Below are 21,509 nucleotides of genomic sequence, written 5' to 3'. Positions count from 1 at the left end.
ACTGATTCTTTAACCAAAGTCAGAAAAAAATACAGTATAATCGTAAATCTCGAAAAACTACTCTTCTAAATCTTTTGTAGTCATTTTTGTATTACTTTAGTAGAAATACATGTTAATTTGGATTCATGTTGTTTTTCTGACTTTATGTGAACGAAAAGACACACATTTGCCCGTTTTACCATTGGAAATAGTGATATTTTGAAATATCACTGTCCTGGTCACAAAAGCAAAGTTTGTGGGGAATAATAGCCATTTTCTATACTTTTGAGGCATAAGCAATTAGGAAATAACACTTACTACCCAGGAACAAAAAAAAAAAAAAAAATTGTTACACGGTGTAATCAGTTGCACTCACATCTCTATACTTCTGAATCCACAACGAACCCTTCCTTAGCCAATAATTTCTTCCAAAATCTAGATACTTCCATTATTAACCTAGATTCTAAAGCATAATTCAATGAGCCCTTCTCACTGGATGAGATCGCCTAGGCATCCTTTAAAAAAATTCTGACCTATACCCTCTTTTAAGCTTTATGTTTGCTGACTCTTTCTCCTCTTTCCCTTCCCCTACCTTACACCAGGCTTCCACTTCTCTTTTACTGAAAAAGGACAAGGATCACCTTAACTGTGGCTATTACCGCCCAATCTCACTTCTTAACTGTGGCAGCACGGTGCTCCTTCGAAGACCTACCATTTACACCTGCCCCAAACAAGCTTACTTATTTAGTTATTTCAGTCTTAAATGATTTTAAAGATCTTTTTAAACTTAATTTCACACCTCTACTGGAGCATACAAAGCAAGATCTTATAACGTGGTCTACATTGCCCCTCTCACTGGCTTGCCGAATTAGTGCAATCAAAATGAATATAGTGCCTACATTTTTATAACTCTTCTAATGTATCCCTGTCTTTATCATTAAATCACTTCTTACTTCCCTAGATAAAATTATTTCTGCTTTTATCTGGACCAAAAAGCCTCCCAGTATCTGCAAGGCACTGTTTCAGAGACAATAATGTGCCTGTCTTCAACTCCAGCATCTCTTAAAACTTGACAACATTTGTATTTACAGTATAATCGTAAATCTCGAAAAACTACTCTTCTAAATCTTTTGTAGTCATTTTTGTATTACTTTAGTATAAATATATGTTAATTTGGATTCATATTTTATTATGTGAACGAAAAGACACACATTTGCCTGTTTTCCCATTGGAAATAGTGATATTTTGAAATATCACTGTCCTGGTCACAAAAGCAAAATTTGTGGGGAATAATAGCCATTTTCTATACTTTTGAGGCATAAGCAATTAGGAAATAACACTTACTACCCAGGAACAAAAATTGTGTTACATAGTGTTATTGATTATGGCTAATGAAAACTGTTAACTAATGTTAATGAAAACTGACATACAAGGGCCAAGGTGGCCATGACCAGCCACCCCACACTTTTTCTGCTGGAGGGCCAGTATATGGTTTGGCCTCCCTATTTTTTTGTCTGAAAAAGCTGCCTACATTCTTTTAAAATGTCCACCATTTGGTGGTATTGGTGTGCTTCTTTCATAAACTGTGGTTAATTTAAATTAGCAAACATTTTCTAGTGGTCATAGAAACAGAGAAGTAAATACTCCTCCAGACTTACACTGCGAGAGAAAGCAGCACGTAAGAGTTTTTATGACCACGCTTAGCGTTAAAGAAACAAGGCTGCGATAATCTGTTTATTCAGGATAATAAGTACGTGCAGTTTGTAGAAATTAAAAATTGCACTTTTTTTTTTTTTTTTTAAAGAACCTACTTTGGTTACTATATAAGTTTATATAAGTTATATATACAGTACTGTGCAAAAGTTTTAGGCAGGAGTGAAAAAATGCTGTAAAGTAAGAATGCTTTCAAAAATAGGCATGTTAATAGTTTATATTTATCAATTAACAAAATGCAAAGTGAGTGAACAGAAGAAAAATCTACATCAAATCAATATTTGGTGTGACCACCCTTTGCCTTCAAAACACCATCAATTCTTCTAGGTACACTTGCACAGTTTTTGAAGGAACTCGGCAGGTAGGTTGGCCCAAACATCTTGGAGAACTAACCACAGTTCTTCTGTGGATTTAGGCAGCCTCAGTTGCTTCTCTCTCTTCATGTAATCCCAGACAGACTCGATGATGTTGAGATCAGGGCTCTGTGGGGACCATACCATCACTTCCAGGACTCCTTGTTCTTCTTTACACTGAAGATAGTTCTTAATGACTTTCGCTGTATGTTTGGGGTCATTGTCATGCTGCAGAATAAATTTGGGGCCAATTAGATGCCTCACTGATGGTATTGCATGATGGATAAGTATCTGCCTGTACTTCTCAGCATTGAGACCATTAATTCTGACAAAATCCCCAACTCCATTTGCAGAAATGCAGCCCCAAACTTGCAAGGAACCTCCAGCATGCTTCACTGTTGCCTACACTCATTCGTGTACCGTTCTCCAGCCCTTCGGCGAACAAACTGCCTTCTGCTACAGCCAAATATTTCAAATTTTGACTCATCAGTCCAGAGCACCTGCTGCCATTTTTCTGCACCCCAGTTCCTGTGTTTTGGTGCATAGTTGAGTTGCTTGGCCTTGTTTCCACGTCGGAGGTATGGCTTTTTGGCCGCAAGTCTTCCATGAAGGCCACTTCTGACCAGACTTCTCCAGACAGTAGATGGATGTACCAGGGTCCCACTGTTTTTTTTTTTTAGTTTGGCTGTTCCTCACCCAGTTTTATTCCTCCTACACAGCTGTTTCTGTTTCAGTTAATGATTGTGTTTCAACCTACATATTGAATTGATGATCATTAGCACCTGTTTGGTATAATTGTTTAATCATACACCTGACTATATGCAAAAAAAAAACGGCATCAGTTCTTCTAGGTACACTTTGTGCAAGTGTACCTAGAAGAACTGATGCCATTTTGAAGGCAAAGGGTGGTCACACCAAATATGGATTTGATTTAGATTTTTCTTCTATTCACTCACTTTGCATTTTGTTAATTGATAAATATAATCTATTTTTGAAAAAAAGTTTACTTTACAGCATTTTTTCACACCTGGCTAAAACTTTTGCCCAGTACCGTACATTTCCCCTTTTCTTTTTTTGGCTTAACAGTGTTTTTGAAAATGTACATTTTTTTTTCGTAAATTGTGCTACGTTTTAAAATAAACAGTACGGGATGATGTGTAAAAAAACGTTGCAAATTCTACAAATCCACAAATGTTCCTGTCTACAATTGTGCCAAGTTTGGTGCATTTCTGAATAAAAAGCATCATTTTTATAACAAAAGTAAATATCAAGAAACACATCATTGTAAAACGCAAAAACAAACAAAAATAAATAAAAACTTTGAGAGCTTTAAGATAACATTTAAAACAATAGTACGTCTTTATTAGTTTTACAGCATTTTTACACTTTAAAAATGGCATGTCAATCAAAATGCTGTAAATTAAGAGCGGGTGGATTCCATAACTCAATTACTTTTAAAAACACAGGATACCATGTGAAATTCTAGCAATACATTTAAATTTCCAATTTAAAATAAATACATGCGCCAACCTTATTACATTGAATTTGAATGACAAAGTACATAAATTATGCCATATTTCATCAACATGCCATTACAGTTTTACAGGATTAGCATGAAACCCTTTGTAAAATTCACTCCCTAAATTTTTTAATATGCATGATCAAAGACTGGGTATTAAATACGATCAAGTAACTTGTCAATGTTTTTGCAGCAAAAGATGTTACAAAAATATGCTACTTCTTGAAAATCACAAACCAGCACACTCTGGATCAATGAAAATTTAATGAACTAAAGCTACCATACTGATACAGAATAAACTATGGTTCATTTGACAATATGCAACAAATGTTTTCTTCTTCAGTCTTTAAGCAGCAGCAATGGATGCATCATCAACTTGTCGTCCCTGTGGCTTAACAAAAAGAAAGAAATGAATACATCATATTATACTGAAACACAGTTTAGCTCTTGCATATCTACATATGCCAAAACATGAAAATAATCCACTCTGAAGTTCAATCTACAGTACAATTGCTTTTTAAAGTAAAAGTTGATTGAACTTGAAAGAAACAACAAAACAAAAAAAAAAAAGCACAAAACAAAACCAATTTAATATTGGCAAGCTTTGACACAACGCTGTTTAAATAAACAACTTGCTTTAACTGCTGCCCTAAATACCACTTGCAGGCATTTGTTTTGAAAGGTTAGTAATCTACATTTCTACGAATTACATAAATCCAATTCTGAAAGTCAAATGCCAGAGGGTTAATTCCAGAACAACTTGTTTAAACAAGGCACGTTCCACATAAATGGCATCAAAACGTGTTTTGTAATAGAGTACATTTCAAAACATTGCTATCCGGTTTTAGTTAAAGAAACATTTTAAAGGTTAGTCAAGTTCTGGCACAGAAAACCAATAGTCTTGTGTGGCTTAAGTAAGTTACTGTCTGCAATCTTGTGTTTTGTCAGTTTTACCATGGGAGCAACAACCTTTAAAGCTTCACCCAACACTGTGTGTTTCCCTATCTTATACAAAGAGAGGTCACAATATAATATACAACAGAATCCATGATGTGTTCAAACTTCCGGGAGATGAATAGCTTGCGTCAGAAAGTAACAGCAGCAGTAAAATAACTGTTTATAAGACAATGCTAAAATATATCACTGAAAGCTTGAACAAGCCTTGATAAGGCATCTGGAGCAGAATCCCGGTACTGTAATTTAAAATAAAATACAAACACAATATATAGGTGTCAGTAATGAATTCTTCACTAAACAAACAATTTTTTTCAGATAAAACAAAGATGGCTATTATATTGCGCATCTGAGGGTTTCCTTCTATGAACCATACCTTAACAAAGATGCGTGAGGGCAGGAAGCGGCGTAAGAGCTGGCTAGTGAGTCCTGGAAAGCGCAGCAGGTTAATGCTGAGTGATGGAAGGGTCTGGTATCCAGCCATGAGAGGATAGAAGTTGTACAACATTTCCTGCTTTGTGCCAGGCAGGATCCGCAATCGAACCTGGAGCACAGTCAGAGTGTGTCACCATAGACTTTAATGCACTATACACTTGCTTAGTAAATATCTCATTGTTGGTGAACAAGAATGAAGGCCTGCACCTTAATAGTGATTTGCTACATAAAATGGCCTCCTTCACAGACAAAATTATTTTCTTTTTCTGTCACTGCATCCCAGTTTGGTTAAAACAGTTTAAAAGTTTTAAGCACCATCATGGCCTCAATATAGCTCTCAGGATCATGAGTGTAACCATAAACCTGAGAGTATAACAGAAATTAAATTGTGAAAGTCAGTGCATCAAACATCAACGACAAAGCTCAACACCTGAATTGTATTAACAGCTGTCAAAAAGATCAAGTTAAACACATTCATTAACATTTGCTAAATGGAAAACGCGCAACACATTAATTGAAGCTCAATAATCAAAATGGAAACAAAACATTAAAAAACTGATTAATTTCCAACTCACGATTTTCCTATTTCTTATTCAAGTGATACACAGTCGACGCTGCTTAAAATCGGGTAAAGCGGTAAAAATATCCTGTCCCAATTAACCGAGAGGCATTTAACCTTCGTCACATTTATATTCATAATTTACATGCACAAGAGAAGTATTTTTTACTGTTTTTTATTTCTAAATGAAAAGAAAATAATGAAATCAGAACACATCACAGTATGATTACAGTACTGCAGTACCTGTAAATATTAAATGCATCATTTGAAACAGGAGTCAGTTGTGTGCTGTTGCTGTGATCTTTGTCCTCCACCATCCTCAGAAGGGGCAGCACAGCTTGCATCCCATTTTCCTGCACACTTTGTCAAAGGTGGTGCACTCTTTGCAACTTCTGGGCTAAGGTGAGCGCAATGTTCCCTCTCATATTGTTTTTGTACTGAGCAGACTACAAGCTTCTCTGAACACTACTTTTCTGTCAACGGGCAGCTCAATAAACAAGTGACGTCATAGTTAATATAAACTGCCCAACTAAACAATGATCACCAGCAAACGTTACTGTCAGTAAATGTAACACAACAAATAAACTTGAAAATATCAGCAAGAACAAGGCACTACAAAATGTTAAAGATTTTAAATAAACTAAAGTTTTAACATTGTCCAACCACACTTTCCATCCTTTCAGCGTCTTCCAATTAATTACCAAAGAAATAATATCGCACTCACACAGTATGATCTACAAAGAGAAGCGCAGGATGCACACAACAATGCAGTTATCAAAAAGCCCACGTACTACTATAACAACTTTCCTGCATTTGTATTATTTTTTATTTTAAATGGTGTTATAAAGAAGTTGCTATCTCTGAGAGTTTTAAGATAGTGAGCTCACTAGTGTTGTAGGGATTTATGTTTCTATGGACTAAAAAGCCACTTAGAGGGAACACTGGGTGAGAGGTGGCGGTGCACTGTCGATGTCAGAATCACAATCTTCCTCTGCAGCTCTGTTGCTCAGATTCCATCCTGCGAGTTTACTTGCTGCTGTTGTCGTATCCTGTACTACTTTTGGATCTGCTTGTTCCTGAATGAAACTCTTTTTATTAAACCTTACCTGAAGCAGACTGCCTGAATATTATCGAGAAGAAAATTAACCTTACATTATGGTCTTAATAAACAGCAATGCTCCCTTGTACTAACTACTTAAAATGGCTGCCAGTATTAAAGTTAATATGGTACAAAGGTGAAGAAAAATGCTAGAAAAAAGAAACGTACTCAATTTTGGATCAGGTTTTTCAATGTTACTAATGGCTATGGCTAAATATGCAATACATATTGTACTGCACGCATACTGTATGTAAACACATTGTAAAACATTTTTTTGCGCCAACTTTATTTCGCTAATGGCCCTCAAGGTTCATTTTTGAGGCAACAAGTGTTTGTGCTTTTGGCCTAGATTACATGACTCAAAATCACAATCTTAGTGTTTTTAAAAAAAAAAAAAAAAAAAAATCAGTGCCTGGCTATTTTGGCTCACTCTGAAGGGTCATACACATTATAATGTGTTCTCTTCTAGGTAGTTGTTCGATTTGGTGGCCTCAGTAACTTCTTCATTGGCAGGTGCTATAGCTCTTGCTTCAGATGCCTTTTCTTCTGCATTTGAGCGAGGAGTTCCTGGGTTGTTTTTAAACTTCAATCCAGTGGAAAAGTATGATTACAAGTAATTTAATGCAACCAAATAGTACTATATTCAAAAGCAATTAACAGTTCTGTTCTAGCCAGTAATCTTTGGGACCAACATCATGGCAACCGAGAACTGCTGTTGCAATTAGCGAACATCTCTTGCTCGTAAAATGTTCTTGCTTTATAGTTTTACATATCATAAGTAAAACATATTTTACTGTAAAGGTTATGTATTTAACCACATGCTGATCAATGTAATGTAAAGCATTATTCAAATGCTGGGGACAAAGTATGGCCAGATCAGTTCTAAACAGTACATTTCTAATATGACAGTGGAAATCTTTTAAGTGACTAATCCGTACGTATAACAGGAAATTTTGGCCGATATTAAATTCATGGATTTGCCATTTTGGTAGATTTTGACGTTTTTTTAATTGCCATTTATCACCTAGCATGTTCAAAAGACAAATTTCACACAATTTTGTATTTCAACTTTCAATTCTAAAAACATTCAAATACATGTTTACTTAATGAAATTTGTCTGCTAAAACAGTATCTTGTTTATAGTAACTTGTTATAGCACCTACAATGTCACTGAAGCAACTTGGAGAACAACAAAGGCCTTCTAAAAATGGATTACTAACTGCAGTACAGTTTAACGATAGGCATTTGCTAGCGCTGAGTTTTAAAACTTGGCTAAGGGTCGTTAACAAAACACAGTGGAATGATCACAGTATCATGTACAGTATTGCCACGTGTGAAAACTTTACAATAACTCAGAAATGAAAACGCTTTAAATTTCAAACTGGTTAATAGACTAGCAAGCACTGGCAAAATTAGTTCAATTTTATGGTGCAGAACTTTTAACAGTTACTTTGACATATTGTTTACTGACTTTGCGATACCTGCACGGTGGGTGTCTTAATACTAGTATCTACAACATATCAACAATAACAATCTGAAGCAAATTTGCACCATTTACAGACTTTCTAACAAGACTGACAACCAATTTAGGCTCATACTTAATTAACCCCTTGTACAAAAAGTTAACTTAACAGTCCTACAGGGACCACTGTAGCAGGCGTAGTTTACATAGCCTCAGAGTTCCTGATCGCATTATAAATTCCGGATTTTCTAAATCCACTGATAGAAATGTTCGGTCTGCTTTTAATGTTTTCAAGCAAACTGGCTTCTCATATTCACTTTGACATCCGACACATTCCAGCGCTTTTTTAACCTGTGCTGCATACCAGTCTGTCAGATTGCGGGATCGCACACTGTATGCCACACTGATTGGTGGAAGTATTATTGCAGATCCAGTCAAAATTGCCAATACAGCCAAAATGTCCCGTTACACAGTACGACAAATTAATTATTAAAGGAAGGTTGGTGTTATGCATTTCACTTAAAACCGGACATTAGGGCTTCCAGGCTTGTTAATTCCTGCCACCTAGACACATATGCAATTCCCGGACTGTCTGGGTCAAACCAGGACAGGTGGCAACACTAAAGTATATGCCTTAAAATGTTTTATCAAATAATAACAATCAAGCTAACTAATGTAGTACAGATGATATTACTGCTAATATACACAGCTCGTATAATCACACACTAAGCCTGTGTAACATAACATGATATAACACGCAATCCAACCAGACCCCTTCATTGCTTGCATGTCAAATGCTGTAATGTTGCCCTAGCTTAGCATGTAGAACATACCAGTCCAAAATAAAATGAACTCTACCTGCTTGAGACCAGAGAACATGAAGGCATCACTAGGCTCCACAGACATCTCCACGTCTTGCACTAACCCTGTCCGGTTCTGGATGTGGTATTTGACAGCTAAGGACTCTCGGACTCGGCCAAAAGATGGTAGATCTTGAATTACAAACAGGAGTTTATATTAATACTTAAAGAATGTAAATACAGCTACTTTTTTGTTTGTGTGTCAGCAGTAAAATCAACTTTTTTTTTTTTTTTTTTTTTTTTTTTTTAACTTCGTAACAAAACATAATTATTTAGTAAAACTAATATTTTCAATGGGCAGTAATGTATACCCATCCAATAAAGCTTACATTTATCTATCAATAAGTTACATGATTTGGAAACTTACCTGCGTGAACACACAGTGGAATGGTCTCCACGATGACATGTGGCAGAGTGATCACAGTGCTTACAGCAGGCACATTTTCTCTAGAAGATTTTCTGAAAAAAAAAAACATGGAAGCAACATACATGGTTGTACTGTATTAAAAGATGCAATCTATTAAATGCTTCATGTAGCTGGTCTGATGTAGAACTCAGTCCAGCACTGTTTTTAAATAATGATACAGACAATTACTGCCACATCTTAAAACTGAACAACTGTTTCTCTCCACAACAAAATGGGGTCGGGTTTTAGTGCAGGTTTGGAATTTTTTAAAAGAAACTGGACTAAAACATTTAAGGCATTAGTAGCATGCAACCATTCCATTTTCAGTTTTCTACAGAGCAAGAATGTGTTTGGACAACAACAATAGATTAATTTAACAGACAGTCAGAAAAGATGCATGGTTATTGTAATTAAAATCACTCAACAGTGATTATTAATAAGTTAACACCATTACCAATAACGTCTATCTACAAGTACCTTGTTGAAAAATAACAAGAACATATTTTCCCTTCATAGTCTGGAAAAATATTTAAAGAATAAGTCTCTCACCTTATTATATTGTATGCAATTATTTTAAGATGTTATGAGTTCTGTTGACCCAATATATGTTTATTTTCCTATCTGTGAGCTCAGCTGAAATGTCACACTGGCATATGGTTTGAATGGAATGTGGCAGTCAGAATTCTCCAGACAAGCTCAAACCCAGACAGATCTAGAGAAACATTTGAGTAACTTAATATTGGAGCATCAGAACCCAGAATCACTCACAATGATTGCAAACACTATAAACAACAAGAGAAAGGGGAGTAGAAATAAAAATAAAAATAAATTTGGAGCAAGCAAGAGTTCTCTCTTAAAAACTACTAGTATGCGACAACAGTAATGATTTTTATTTTTTTTTTACTTTTCTTAAATGGTGCAAACAATGACAAATGTCTTTTTTTAGTAGCCCCTCAGGTAACGTTTATTCTACTGCACCTACCTTTTCCAGGAGAGAACATAATGACCTGATGCTACTCCATTTGCACCACTGGCCACTGGTGGACAAGTCAGGCAGAAACACTCACTGGCACTCTCTCCTGTTTGCAGAACAACTAGAGGCAAGACAAACGAGGCTTGTTGTTAACACAAACATACTTGCACCTTAAATCAATAATGAACAGAAAGTTCATGCAAAACTCCCTCCTTGTATAGCACACATAACCTCCACAAAATTATAATAATGAAAGCGATCTGGAACAAAGACTTCTCATCATGTTATTTTTGTTGAACTGTACCTTGTTCCATTTGAGAGTCCAGCTGATCTACTGCTGCCATGGACGGCGCCAGTTGAAGCTCACTGGAGACCAAGTTGAGAGGCCAGGGAGAAGCACTCAGGACATCAGTCATTAGGAGGAAGGGGAGGTCCACATACACTCGATCTAGATGTTCAAACTGCAGAGGAAGAGGAGACAAGAAACCAATGGGAACTTTCCTTTATCTGTGTGTTTCTACCTGCGTTAACTAATACATCACTCTCCTTCAACAAGTACTGGATAAACCCTTGCAATACTGTCCCAATGCTTGTTTAGTGCATTGCTAATAACAGCGTGCTGAACTACTTGCATAAAGTGAATTCAGATAAAAAGGGAAAACAGGTTTTGTAAAAGGTTCTAAATGACCATACAACTTAGTCAAATTATCTATTCAACACACTTACCTTTGAGGAAACAAACTTCACAGCTATATCAAATGGGACAACGGTTTCTATGTTAACAGTTTCATCCTACAAAACACAAAACATTACGATTACCTTTACTACTGAATATCTCAAAGACAAATAAGTTCACAACTGACCACTACTAGCAATTATTTAACTTACACTTCAATTAAATTATTTTCCTCCCAAGGAGAAAATTAGAAATAAAAAACACAAAAAGGTAATTATGACTAAAGGACAATTACTACTTAAAGAGTAAGTAGTGGGGTTCAGAAAAATATAGCGTTATACGTCCCCATGTGTTGCTACAACTGTTTTAAAAATATGTAATTGTAATTCTTCTTTTCATTGTTAACATCTTTACAACTTTTCACACTTACAACTTTAAAGTCTGTTTCAAAGTGCTTTTCAAACAGTTGTAGCAACACGTGGGGACAAAACAATTTGGAGGATTAGATTTTTAAGGTTCTATACCAGTGGTCCTCAAATTCGTGCCTGCGGCAGCTGTTCTTAAATTATGGGTCATGAATACATTTCTGGCGGGTCGTAGCGTGGGAAAATAAAGAAAGCTTTAAACACGTTTTCCAACAAAAGCGCCACAGCAGTCTGTTAACAGCGCTGCTCGCTTATGCTGTGCTTGTACGTACTCGACAATTATTTATTTATTTATTTTTTCTGAATGGCTTTTGCGATACGATCAACCAACTGAATATCTGCATTGTCTCTGCGGTAGCCCAATCATAAGTTAGCTGGGTGGGACATAAACTGTGTCTGTTTCAGGTGCATGTACCGACTGTAAGTTTAACCAATAGGAGAGTAAAATATCTGCCAAGTTTTACGCAGCTGTCCAAATACAAGCAAGCAAAGACCGTTCACGGTATTCTGCATGAAAATTGAAGGCATTCGTGAGCAAAGCCGGGTAAGCACTGAATTACGTCGACTGTTATTGAGAAAAATAATACATTTCAGCATTTAGAATTTAATTTTCTATCTCTATTTTTTTTTTTTTTATTTCACCAGACAAGGGAAACACCGTAGGAAATTTAATTACGAATCCACTTTCTCTGAGTAATTGTACTGCAGATGAGCGATCTTTAAAACAGAGTAGGGTTGACGAGAAGCTATCTACACTTTTATTCACGGTTATCTGTGTATTCTATTTACAAATATTTGCATTACGTATTTTATATAAATTATAAAAGGAAAAAAAATATATGTTGTATATGTTGTATATGTCACGAGAAGGCAGTGTAAGAGAAGAACCTATGCAATAGTTAGCGTGCCTGCAAACAGCCAAGTAAGATCCATTTATGCCCCTGCCCAAATTACTTTGAGGACCACTGTTCTATACTGTATCTTAGTTTGAAATTAGAGGTATTGTTGGTTTAGTTCACTTTGTTTTGTTTTGCAATTACAAAACCAAATTGGTTAAAAAAAATAGGTTATAAAAACAAACAAATCACCCATTAACCAGTTTTACTCAGCATACAATGCTAGTACAGATCAAAACAAAAAATGAATGAGACAAATAAAAATTACAAAATCATTCTTATACCTTATGACACTTGCAGACAATTTCTTTATCTTCTACAGTTGTGTTCAATGCATAGGAAACGTGGACCAAGAATATTCTTGTTCCTGTTGTTCCACACCGGACATACAATGATTTTTCAACCTGCAGTTGAAACGTTAGAAACATTACATTTAAACGGACTGATTCTCACTATTAGCGACCAGGTTTTTAAGGTGTTTTTTATTTTACCTTCTGTCCTGGCTGCAGCTCTCCAATAGAAATATCAGGCAGCAAAGCAGGATGGGAGTCATCACACATTTCAGAGCCATTTAATGTGACATAGGTTGTCTGTGTCAGGTTAGCATCTTGACCTGAATAAATAAGGGTTACATTGCCTTTAGTTTCAATAAAAACATTAAAAAATAATGTTAAACTGCTGTTTAAGTGGAATTCACTGACCTGGTTTAAGGCCGGCTGTAAGCTTGACATCTTTAGCAACAGTTTCCTCCTGGGACTGGATGCTGACCACCATCCAATACATTTCATTGGTCAGTGCCGGAGGTTCATGATGAATCTGCACAGAAATCCTTGGAACTCTGGAAATTACCCTAACAGGTAGAACAGGTCAAATAGTCACAAACTGGTCAATTACATGACATACTAAAATTAAAAGTGCTGCAATTAGCAGAAAATAATTCAAACCCATACAATTGTACTATTTATCCTCATCACACTAATATCATCAATCATTTATATATAATATGTACATCCCTTGCTAAACATGTGAAGGTGTGCACTATTCCCTTGCTCAGGTGGTTCAAAGTACTTGGTTGCCTGCCTTCCAACGTATTGGTATTTATTACAAATGCAAAGGACCAATACTTTACATGATAAAAAGCACTTTGTCTTACTGAAGACATTTCAGGGGTGGGGGGGTTTGGGCCAAAGCACTCACATTGTGTTTGCCTGGATTGAGACTGTGTCCCAGTCCATCTCGTTCTCAGCAAGCCGGGGTCTGCGCTTGAAGGAGCGAGCGGCCTGCAAAGCCTCCTGGGAAGAAGCTGCATCTCCACCTGCTCCACGCCAGTTTATAAACACACACCTTCCGTTTTCACTGCCCAGCATCAGCTCAACTGCAGTGATCTGATGGTCAGAGATTGCGTACAGTGTTACTGAAGCTAACCACCACCCCCCCCCCCATTCTTGTGGGGGTTGGGGGTCATTATAAATGTATTTGACAGATTTTAGATGTTTACAATCCACTACCTTTCTTTGGTCATCTACAATGGTATTTACCTCAATTTTCTTTCCCACATCTTCAGTCCTTGCCACAAATTTAAAAGTGTATTTTCTTGTTTTCCTGGGGACCAGGCACATGTTCCCTTGTGCCGAAGGCTCTAGGATATCAGTTGACTGACAGGGTTCCTCAACCACACAGTACTGGTTGTACTCCTGAGGGCAAAACATAAAATCGGAGTAGATTACAGCTGAGATTATTTTATAAATATATATATATATATAGCTCTGGAAAAAATTAAGAGACTAGTGCAAAATTATCAGTTTCTCTGGTTTTACTATTTATAGGTATGTGTTTGGGTAAAATGAACATTTTTGTTTTATTCTATAAACTACTGACAACATTTCTACCAAATTCCAAATAAAAATATTGTCAGTTAGAGCATTTATTTGCAGAAAATGACAACTGGTCACAATAACAAAAAAGATGCAGTGTTGTCAGACCTCGAATAATGCAAAGAAAATAAGTTCAGATTCATTTTTAAACAACACAATACTAATGTTTTAACTTAGGAAGAGTTCAGAAATCAATAATGGTGGAATAACCCTGATTTTCAAGAACAGCTTCCATGCGTCTTGGCATGCTCTCCACCAGTCTTTCACATTGATGTTGGGTGACTTTATGCCACTCCTGGCGCAAAAATTCAAGCAGCTTGGCTTTGTTTGATGGCTTGTGACCATCCATCTTTCTCTTGATCACATTTTCAATGGGGTTCAGGTCTGGAGATTGGGCTGGCCATGACATCGTCTTGATCTGGTGGTCCTCCATCCACACCTTGATTGACCTGGCTGTGTGGCATGGAGCATTGTCCTGCTGGAAAAACCAATCCTCAGAGTTGGGGAACATTGTCAGAGCAGAAGGAAGCAAGTTTTCTTCCAGGACAACCTTGTACTTGGCTTGATTCATGCGCCCTTCACAAAAACAAATCTGCCCGATTCCAGCCTTGCTGAAGCACCCCCAGATCATCACCGATCCGCCACCACATTTCACAGTGGGTGCGAGACACTGTGGCTTGTAGGCCTCTCCAGGTCTCCGTCTAACCATTAGACGACCAGGTGTTGGGCAAAGCTGAAAATTGGACTCATCAGAGAAGATGACCTTACTCCAGTCCTCTCGGTCCAATCCTTATGGTCTTTTGCAAACCTCAGCCTGGCTCTTCTTTGCTTCTCATTGATGAATGGCTTTTTTCTAGCTTTGCACGACTTCAGCCCTGCCCCTAGGAGCCTGTTTCGAACCATCCTCGCCATGCGCTTCACCCCAGCTGCCGTTTACCATTCTTTTTGTAGGTCACTTGATGTCATCCTACGGTTGCTGAGTGACATTCGAATGAGTTGGCGGTCATCCCGGTCAGTGGAGAGTCGTTTTCGCCCTCTGCCGGTCTGTAGCTTTGTTGTCCCCAATGTGTGCTGCTTGACCTTGTTCTTATGAACCGCCGTCTTTGAAATTTTAAGGATGGAAGCAACCCGACGCTCACTGTATCCCTCTGCCAGTAAAGCCAGAACTGAACCCTTCTTTTCCTCACTCAAAACTTTCCTTTTCAACTCTTTGGGCATGGTCAATAGTTATTTTTTGATTCCAATTACTTTTGAGGTACTACTAGCACTGTTTTGCCATCCAGCTGGTCCTATTGCAAGAGGATAGTGATGACCACAGGAGTGGTTTTTATACTTTTCCTCGTTAAATAAGATTTGGTTCAGGTGATCCCCTAATCAGTACCTCATTCAGTAGAATGAGGTGTGCCTGTGTTGGAATTCAACAGACACTGGAATGGAATGGCTGCCATACATGTAGAGATGCTGATTTAAGAAAAATTTGCAGTGGTCTCAATTTTTTCCAGAGCTGTGTATATATATATATATATATATATATATATATATATATATATATATATATATATATATATATATATATATATATATATATATAAATATATATATAATAAATATTGGATTGAATTAAGTGAAAACTTGTTCCTGATTTTATAAAAATATGAACTAGAATGGATTAGCTTACAGTTTTAGTTCTTGGTTGACTTTGTTCAAAATAAGGCCCTTTTATATTTTTTTAAGTTTTACTTTACTATTTTACATTTACCATCAATTTGGCATAGTTTTCAATCTCAAAGAAAAATATTCTGAGATCATAAATACAAATATGTGCCAGTCTTAAAACGTAACATTTAACCCTAATATTTGTTTTAAATAAACACAGCTTTTCCTTAGGCGAGAAACTTGTTTATTCATTGCCAAGCAATATGCATGTGCAGTAACATCATTCACAGCTAGGAATTTGTAATTCATGCACTACAAACAATGACAGACGAACTGTGACAACTTGGCTATTTTGAGTTACCTGGTTATTAAAGCTCACACAGAGCTTAGAGAATCTGATAGGGTGAGGGCAGTCTGTCTTTAGGTAAACATGCAGCTGAACAGGAATGTCAATGTGGAAACTTGGATACAAGAACTTGGCTTTGCATTGCACTGTAATTAAACAGAAATAATACGAAATGAACACAAGATTGATTCTGCTCAAGTTAAGAAATCACATGGCAGTAAAAAAAAAAAAAAAAAAAAAAAAAAAAAAAAAAAAAAAAAAAACACTCATTGAGAAAGGTATCCTGAGCCTACCAAATCTTTGGGAACCTACTCCAAGAATCTCTATATGCAGTATATATAAAATAAATCAATCAATCTATGAATCAATCAATTAATTAATTAATTAACACCTCCGTTCAGATTTGCATGGAATAATGTTTATCCAGAGAATTCTGTACCGTGTAATAGTTCCAAGTAATCAAACATCAATGTAACAATAAATGAGATACATCTGAAAAAATGTTTTGTTTTCAAAGTACTTTAAAATGTGTTGAAATGTTTACGTAATAATATCTTTATTTTTATATAGCACATTTCATAGTGCACCACAGAAGTAGGCTGTGAACTGTGCATTATATGCAGAGTCACTTACAATAGGACATTGATTTAATATCTCATCCGCAGGATGGAGCACAAGGAGCTTAAGTGACTTGCTCAGGGTCACACAATGTGTCAGTCAGTGGCAGGGGTGGGATTTGAACCAGTAACCTTCTGGTTACAAGCCCTGAAATTTAACCTCTGGACTAAAGTGCCTCATTTAATGAGAAAGAATTTGTAAATATGCAAATTACCCCGTGCATTTTTGGGTTAAAACACAGCCCTGCTCACCAAAAGGTACGTAATCCTGCACTTCAATGATGAAGTCATTGCTTCCTGCTAGAGAAACACGATCCGCCCAGAGGTTCTGTGCTGCTTTCACAGAGGACGAATCACAGTCCGGCTCCGGGTCAGGGCACTCGTTCTGTAGAGAAATAGAGGAAGTCTTAACTAGTGTTATGGTAATGTGTATTATAGGCAGATGTATCCTGAGTAGAGAGGAAAAATTGTGAGTGAAGAAACCTTTCTAGATTTCTAAAAGTTGCATTGACTACAGCTAGAATTGAAGGCACAGTTATGACAATATGAAGATGTCATAATGCCTCCCCATATACATTTTTCACAATACAGTCACAGATGTTTATGTCAGATTAGATTTGCCAACTAATTAAAAAAAAAAAAAATAATTCCTGGACAGCACTAATGTGAACTAATATTCAGGGATTGTTTTACAATATCGCATTAAAAAAAAAAAAAAAAAAAAAAAATATATATATATATATATATATATATATATATATATATATATAAGAATAGATATATATTAATAGGATATATATATATATATATTTTTTTTTTAAAAAAAAAAAAAAAGTTGGTACCATCAACACTTTTATTACATTTTTTTCAATTCGAGATTTCTGGACCTCTCGAAGGGTGGAAGCTGGGTTTTAAGTAAAGGAAACCAAACAATAACAGACAGTTACATTTCAAAACACCCTTCTTCCGATCCACAAAGGCATGAAAAAACATGCAATTTAGAACATGCTTGTAAAGAAGACTGCGATTGAAACTGGAATAACTAAGTGTCACTCAGGGGCTCCAACTCAGAAACAGATACAGTTTACATGCTCTGTATTAAATATGCATTTGTATAATTAGCTTAATCGTCATTTTTACAAAGGGGATAAAAAAAAAGCATTTGTTAGCATTACTGCTTAAGTAAAACATAACAAAAAAACTAACATAACAAGCCTTATTGTCTGCAGTCCCAAACAAAGGATACCCCTGCCGATGAGCTCAAAAGAGTAGGTGATGTAGTCTTTCACCTGTCCCATCAGATAGGAACACTTGAGAGCTGTGGTCAGGATGGAAGTCAACAGAGTCCACCACCGTTCTGTGCGGTAGTCACACATCACATAGTCTAGCAATCTTGGAAAAAAAGAAAGATTATTGAAAAGAAACAGAAATATTATGCTAAATGCTTTTTATTCAAAATGTGTAGGTGGTAAACCACCATTTACTGAAAAGGTTTAACTGTTTAAGCTACAAATTCTAGTTTTAGAAATGCAGTTTTTACCCCACTGTAACACTTTTGTTGTCCGTACAGTAACTATTAACGAAACCCAAACGAATCAACTTACTTCAATGCCTTAGTATAGTCTTTTGCATGAAAGTATTCTTCACCCATCTGTACCACTGAAGAAAAAAATAAAAATACCTTTCAAAATGTAAAAGGTAAAAAATTACACTATGTAACACAATTTTTGTTTCCTAATTGCTTATGCCTCAAAAGTATAGAAAATGGCTATTATTCCCCACAAACTTTGCTTTTGTGACCAGGACAGTGATATTTTGAAATGTACCTATTTCCAATGAGAAAACAACATATGAATCCAAATTAACATGTATTTATACTAAAGTAATACAAAAATGACTACAAAAGATTTAGAAGTGAGTAGTTTTTCAAGATTTATGATTATACTGTAAATACTCGTTATACTGTCCTTGGTAGCGGCGTTCAAAGTCCATTATATCCTGGTGGAAGCGCTCGCCTTGCTCCTCCGAGTACGCTCCCATGTTCTCCTTGAATGTATCAAGATGAGCATCAAGGATATGGACTTTGAGGGACATCCTACAGCCCATTGTGCCGTAGTTCTTCACCAGAGTCTCAACCAGCTCCACATAGTTTTCAGCCTTGTGATTGCCCAGGAAGCCCCGAACCACTGCGACAAAGCTGTTCCAAGCCACTTTCTCCTTACTATTGAGCTTCTTGGGGAATTCACTGCACTCCAGGATCTTCTTTATCTGTGGTCCAACAAAGACACCGGCTTTGACCTTTGCCTCAGACAGCTTAGGGAAGAAGTCTTGAAGGTACTTGAAGGCTGCTGACTCCTTATCTAGAGCTCTGACAAATTGTTTCATAAGGCCCAATTTGATGTGCAGTGGTGGCATCAGCACCTTCCGGGGGTCCACCAGTGGCTCCCACTTGACGTTGTTCCTTCCCACAGAGAACTCGGTCCGCTGTGGCCAGTCCCGCCTGTGGTAGTGCGCCTTGGTGTCCCTGCTGTCCCAAAGGCAAAGACAGCAGGGAAACTTGGTAAAACCGCCTTGGAGACCCATCAGGAATGCCACCATTTTGAAGTCTCCTATGACCTCCCAGAAAAATGCAGATATGTATCCACTTAGACAGCTGGAACTAAACTGAACTGGTGGGCTTAAGGCCCCTGTATTTATACTACTATTTATATTACTGGAAAGTTCTAGAAGTTACTCCAAGTTTACTCAGCACTGAATCTATCTGGAATGTTCTGGAAAATAGGTACATTTCAAAATATCACTGTCCTGGTCACAAAAGCAAAGTTTGTGGGGAATAATAGCCATTTTCTATACTTTTGGAGGCATAAGCAATTAGGAAATAACACTTACTACCCAGGAAACAAAAAAATAAAAAATGTTATTCGGTGTTATCCACTTTAATTAACTTTTATATAGGAAGATACTTACTCAAGTGGCTCTTCATTCGTGGACACTTATACTTCTTGAACTGAGCTACAGCATTACTTAGGAGAGCAATTATGAGTTCCTGAAAGAACATTTATTATTTATTAGTTGTTTCTTAGCAGACGCCCTTATCCAGGGTGACTTACAGTTGTTACAAAATATCACATTACAGATAAGAGTAGTTAAGTGTAGCAAGGCAGGGAGGGGGTTAAAAATCCTCCCTGCCAAAAAACGTGCGAGAATGTGGCTGTTCCCAAACAAGATAATTGGTGTCAATTGGGAAATATAAAAACAGAGCTTGCAGCTCCATTACAGAGATCACCAGGGAGCTGGGAAGAAAACAAAATGTCTTGTGTGAAACAATACTGTTTTGGTTAAAACTGTGTAAAAAGTGTTTGTTTGTAAGTCAGGTAAAACAGCTTAGCCATCCTTCAAGTTAGTCAGGGACCTGAAATTGTTTATCAAGAGCTCAGAAGAGCTAGGGGTTTTGTTTTTGTATTATTAAAAGTGCGCATCAGCCTAAACCTACAATTTCTGTGTGGGGTTTAAGTTTTTAAAGGGGCGAATGAACAAAGTGAGTGCAATTCTGTTACATAAGATACAAAAAAGTCAGTACTACATAGGAGCCAATTCAAATAAGAGAAGAGAATCAGAAATCAGTAACATATTTATAACAACTAAGTAAATACAAAAAATATGCTATGAAACGATGAGGTGTATTGTTTATGTTACTTGAGTAATACCCATTCCCAAATACTTTGGGCCACAATTTCAACGTATTTACTCCAGTCTTGATTTAGGAGAACATTCTACGTAACTGTTACAAAATTGAGAAGCAAAAAACTCTTAAAGATGTTGAATATTACTTAAGCTGTTTGGTTCTAGTTTTGTAAAACCTTTCAAAAACACTGTCAGACTGGAGTATAAAAAAACAGATGAACTAGGAATACTTACAGAGTGGAGAACGTCTCTTTCTTTACGTTGGAGAGCAAGTATACCTCCTTTTTCCTTCTCGGGGTCTGGGGGATCAATACCTGCAAAATTTAATTTAAAATCCATAAAACAATGGGGGAGCCTAGTCTGTGTCTATTGTCTTGCCTCAGCTCAATATTTATAAGTATCACTTATCTTTATTACAGTACAGGTAAATATGTAATATAAAATAATAATTTCGTATTGTTTATTAAATTAAAGTTTGTAAGATTCCCGATAATAATAAAATTGTAAGGAGATGTATTTATCTTGCTCTTCCAGTCATGCCTACCACCAAGGTTCCTGCTATCACAATATGCCAAATAGTTAATTAATTTATGATCATCACAATATTCTTGCTTCTCTATGGAACTGACTTCTATAAAAAATGCTATTTACATGCCTCAAGAGCATTTTCTTTTATTATTTGTTTCTTTACCTATGCTGACATCTAGTGGCACAAATACCAGACTCCAGTATAATGGTTCATTTGCAATTGTCTTAGCAATTTGTTTCACAAACATTATACTTCCAAGTCTTGCAAAAGAATACATTTAAACCTGTCTACAATGTAATTGGCTCAGCATTTCAATTAATCACATTTCTACCTACTTTGGTGTCCCTGTCTCCATGGTCTTTGTCCATAGAAATCGAGTGATCCATTGGAAGTCTCTAGAGGGTCAGGACTGGGGTAGTTGATGGACGGCTACAAAAAAAAATAAAATAAATAAAGAATCCTTTACCAATCACTACAAGCTAGCTTTACTATAC

At 36.5% G+C, this 21,509-nt stretch overlaps 1 protein-coding gene across 3 annotated transcripts in view; it reads right to left on the bottom strand.

Moving 5' to 3' along the window:
• Positions 1 to 3,397: 3,397 nt before the first annotated feature.
• Positions 3,398 to 21,509, bottom strand: part of LOC121297455 (trafficking protein particle complex subunit 11) — a 28,140-nt gene continuing 10,028 nt past the window's right edge. The window contains exons 11-30 of one of the 3 annotated variants that reach the window (XM_041223795.1): positions 21,351 to 21,444; positions 20,721 to 20,800; positions 19,770 to 19,848; positions 18,407 to 18,461; positions 18,049 to 18,194; positions 17,645 to 17,706; positions 17,055 to 17,187; positions 16,201 to 16,331; positions 13,848 to 14,003; positions 13,507 to 13,694; positions 13,011 to 13,159; positions 12,801 to 12,922; positions 12,594 to 12,713; positions 11,039 to 11,104; positions 10,617 to 10,773; positions 10,322 to 10,433; positions 9,301 to 9,392; positions 8,932 to 9,065; positions 4,895 to 5,062; positions 3,398 to 3,949 (exon numbers count right to left, since the gene is read on the bottom strand). In XM_041223795.1, coding sequence (XP_041079729.1) covers positions 3,911 to 3,949; positions 4,895 to 5,062; positions 8,932 to 9,065; positions 9,301 to 9,392; positions 10,322 to 10,433; positions 10,617 to 10,773; positions 11,039 to 11,104; positions 12,594 to 12,713; positions 12,801 to 12,922; positions 13,011 to 13,159; positions 13,507 to 13,694; positions 13,848 to 14,003; positions 16,201 to 16,331; positions 17,055 to 17,187; positions 17,645 to 17,706; positions 18,049 to 18,194; positions 18,407 to 18,461; positions 19,770 to 19,848; positions 20,721 to 20,800; positions 21,351 to 21,444 — 2,283 coding nt within the window. In that variant the 3' untranslated portion in view covers positions 3,398 to 3,910. Of the gene's footprint in view, positions 3,956 to 4,894; positions 5,063 to 8,931; positions 9,066 to 9,300; positions 9,393 to 10,321; positions 10,434 to 10,616; positions 10,774 to 11,038; positions 11,105 to 12,593; positions 12,714 to 12,800; positions 12,923 to 13,010; positions 13,160 to 13,506; positions 13,695 to 13,847; positions 14,004 to 16,200; positions 16,332 to 17,054; positions 17,188 to 17,644; positions 17,707 to 18,048; positions 18,195 to 18,406; positions 18,462 to 19,769; positions 19,849 to 20,720; positions 20,801 to 21,350; positions 21,445 to 21,509 lie in introns of all 3 variants that reach the window. The other 2 variants (XM_041223788.1, XM_041223806.1) reach the window with 2 other exon arrangements.

Source organism: Polyodon spathula, chromosome 2 (assembly GCF_017654505.1).
Source record: "Polyodon spathula isolate WHYD16114869_AA chromosome 2, ASM1765450v1, whole genome shotgun sequence".
Lineage (NCBI taxonomy): Eukaryota > Metazoa > Chordata > Actinopteri > Acipenseriformes > Polyodontidae > Polyodon > Polyodon spathula.
This window is presented reverse-complemented; position numbering and strand designations above follow the sequence as displayed.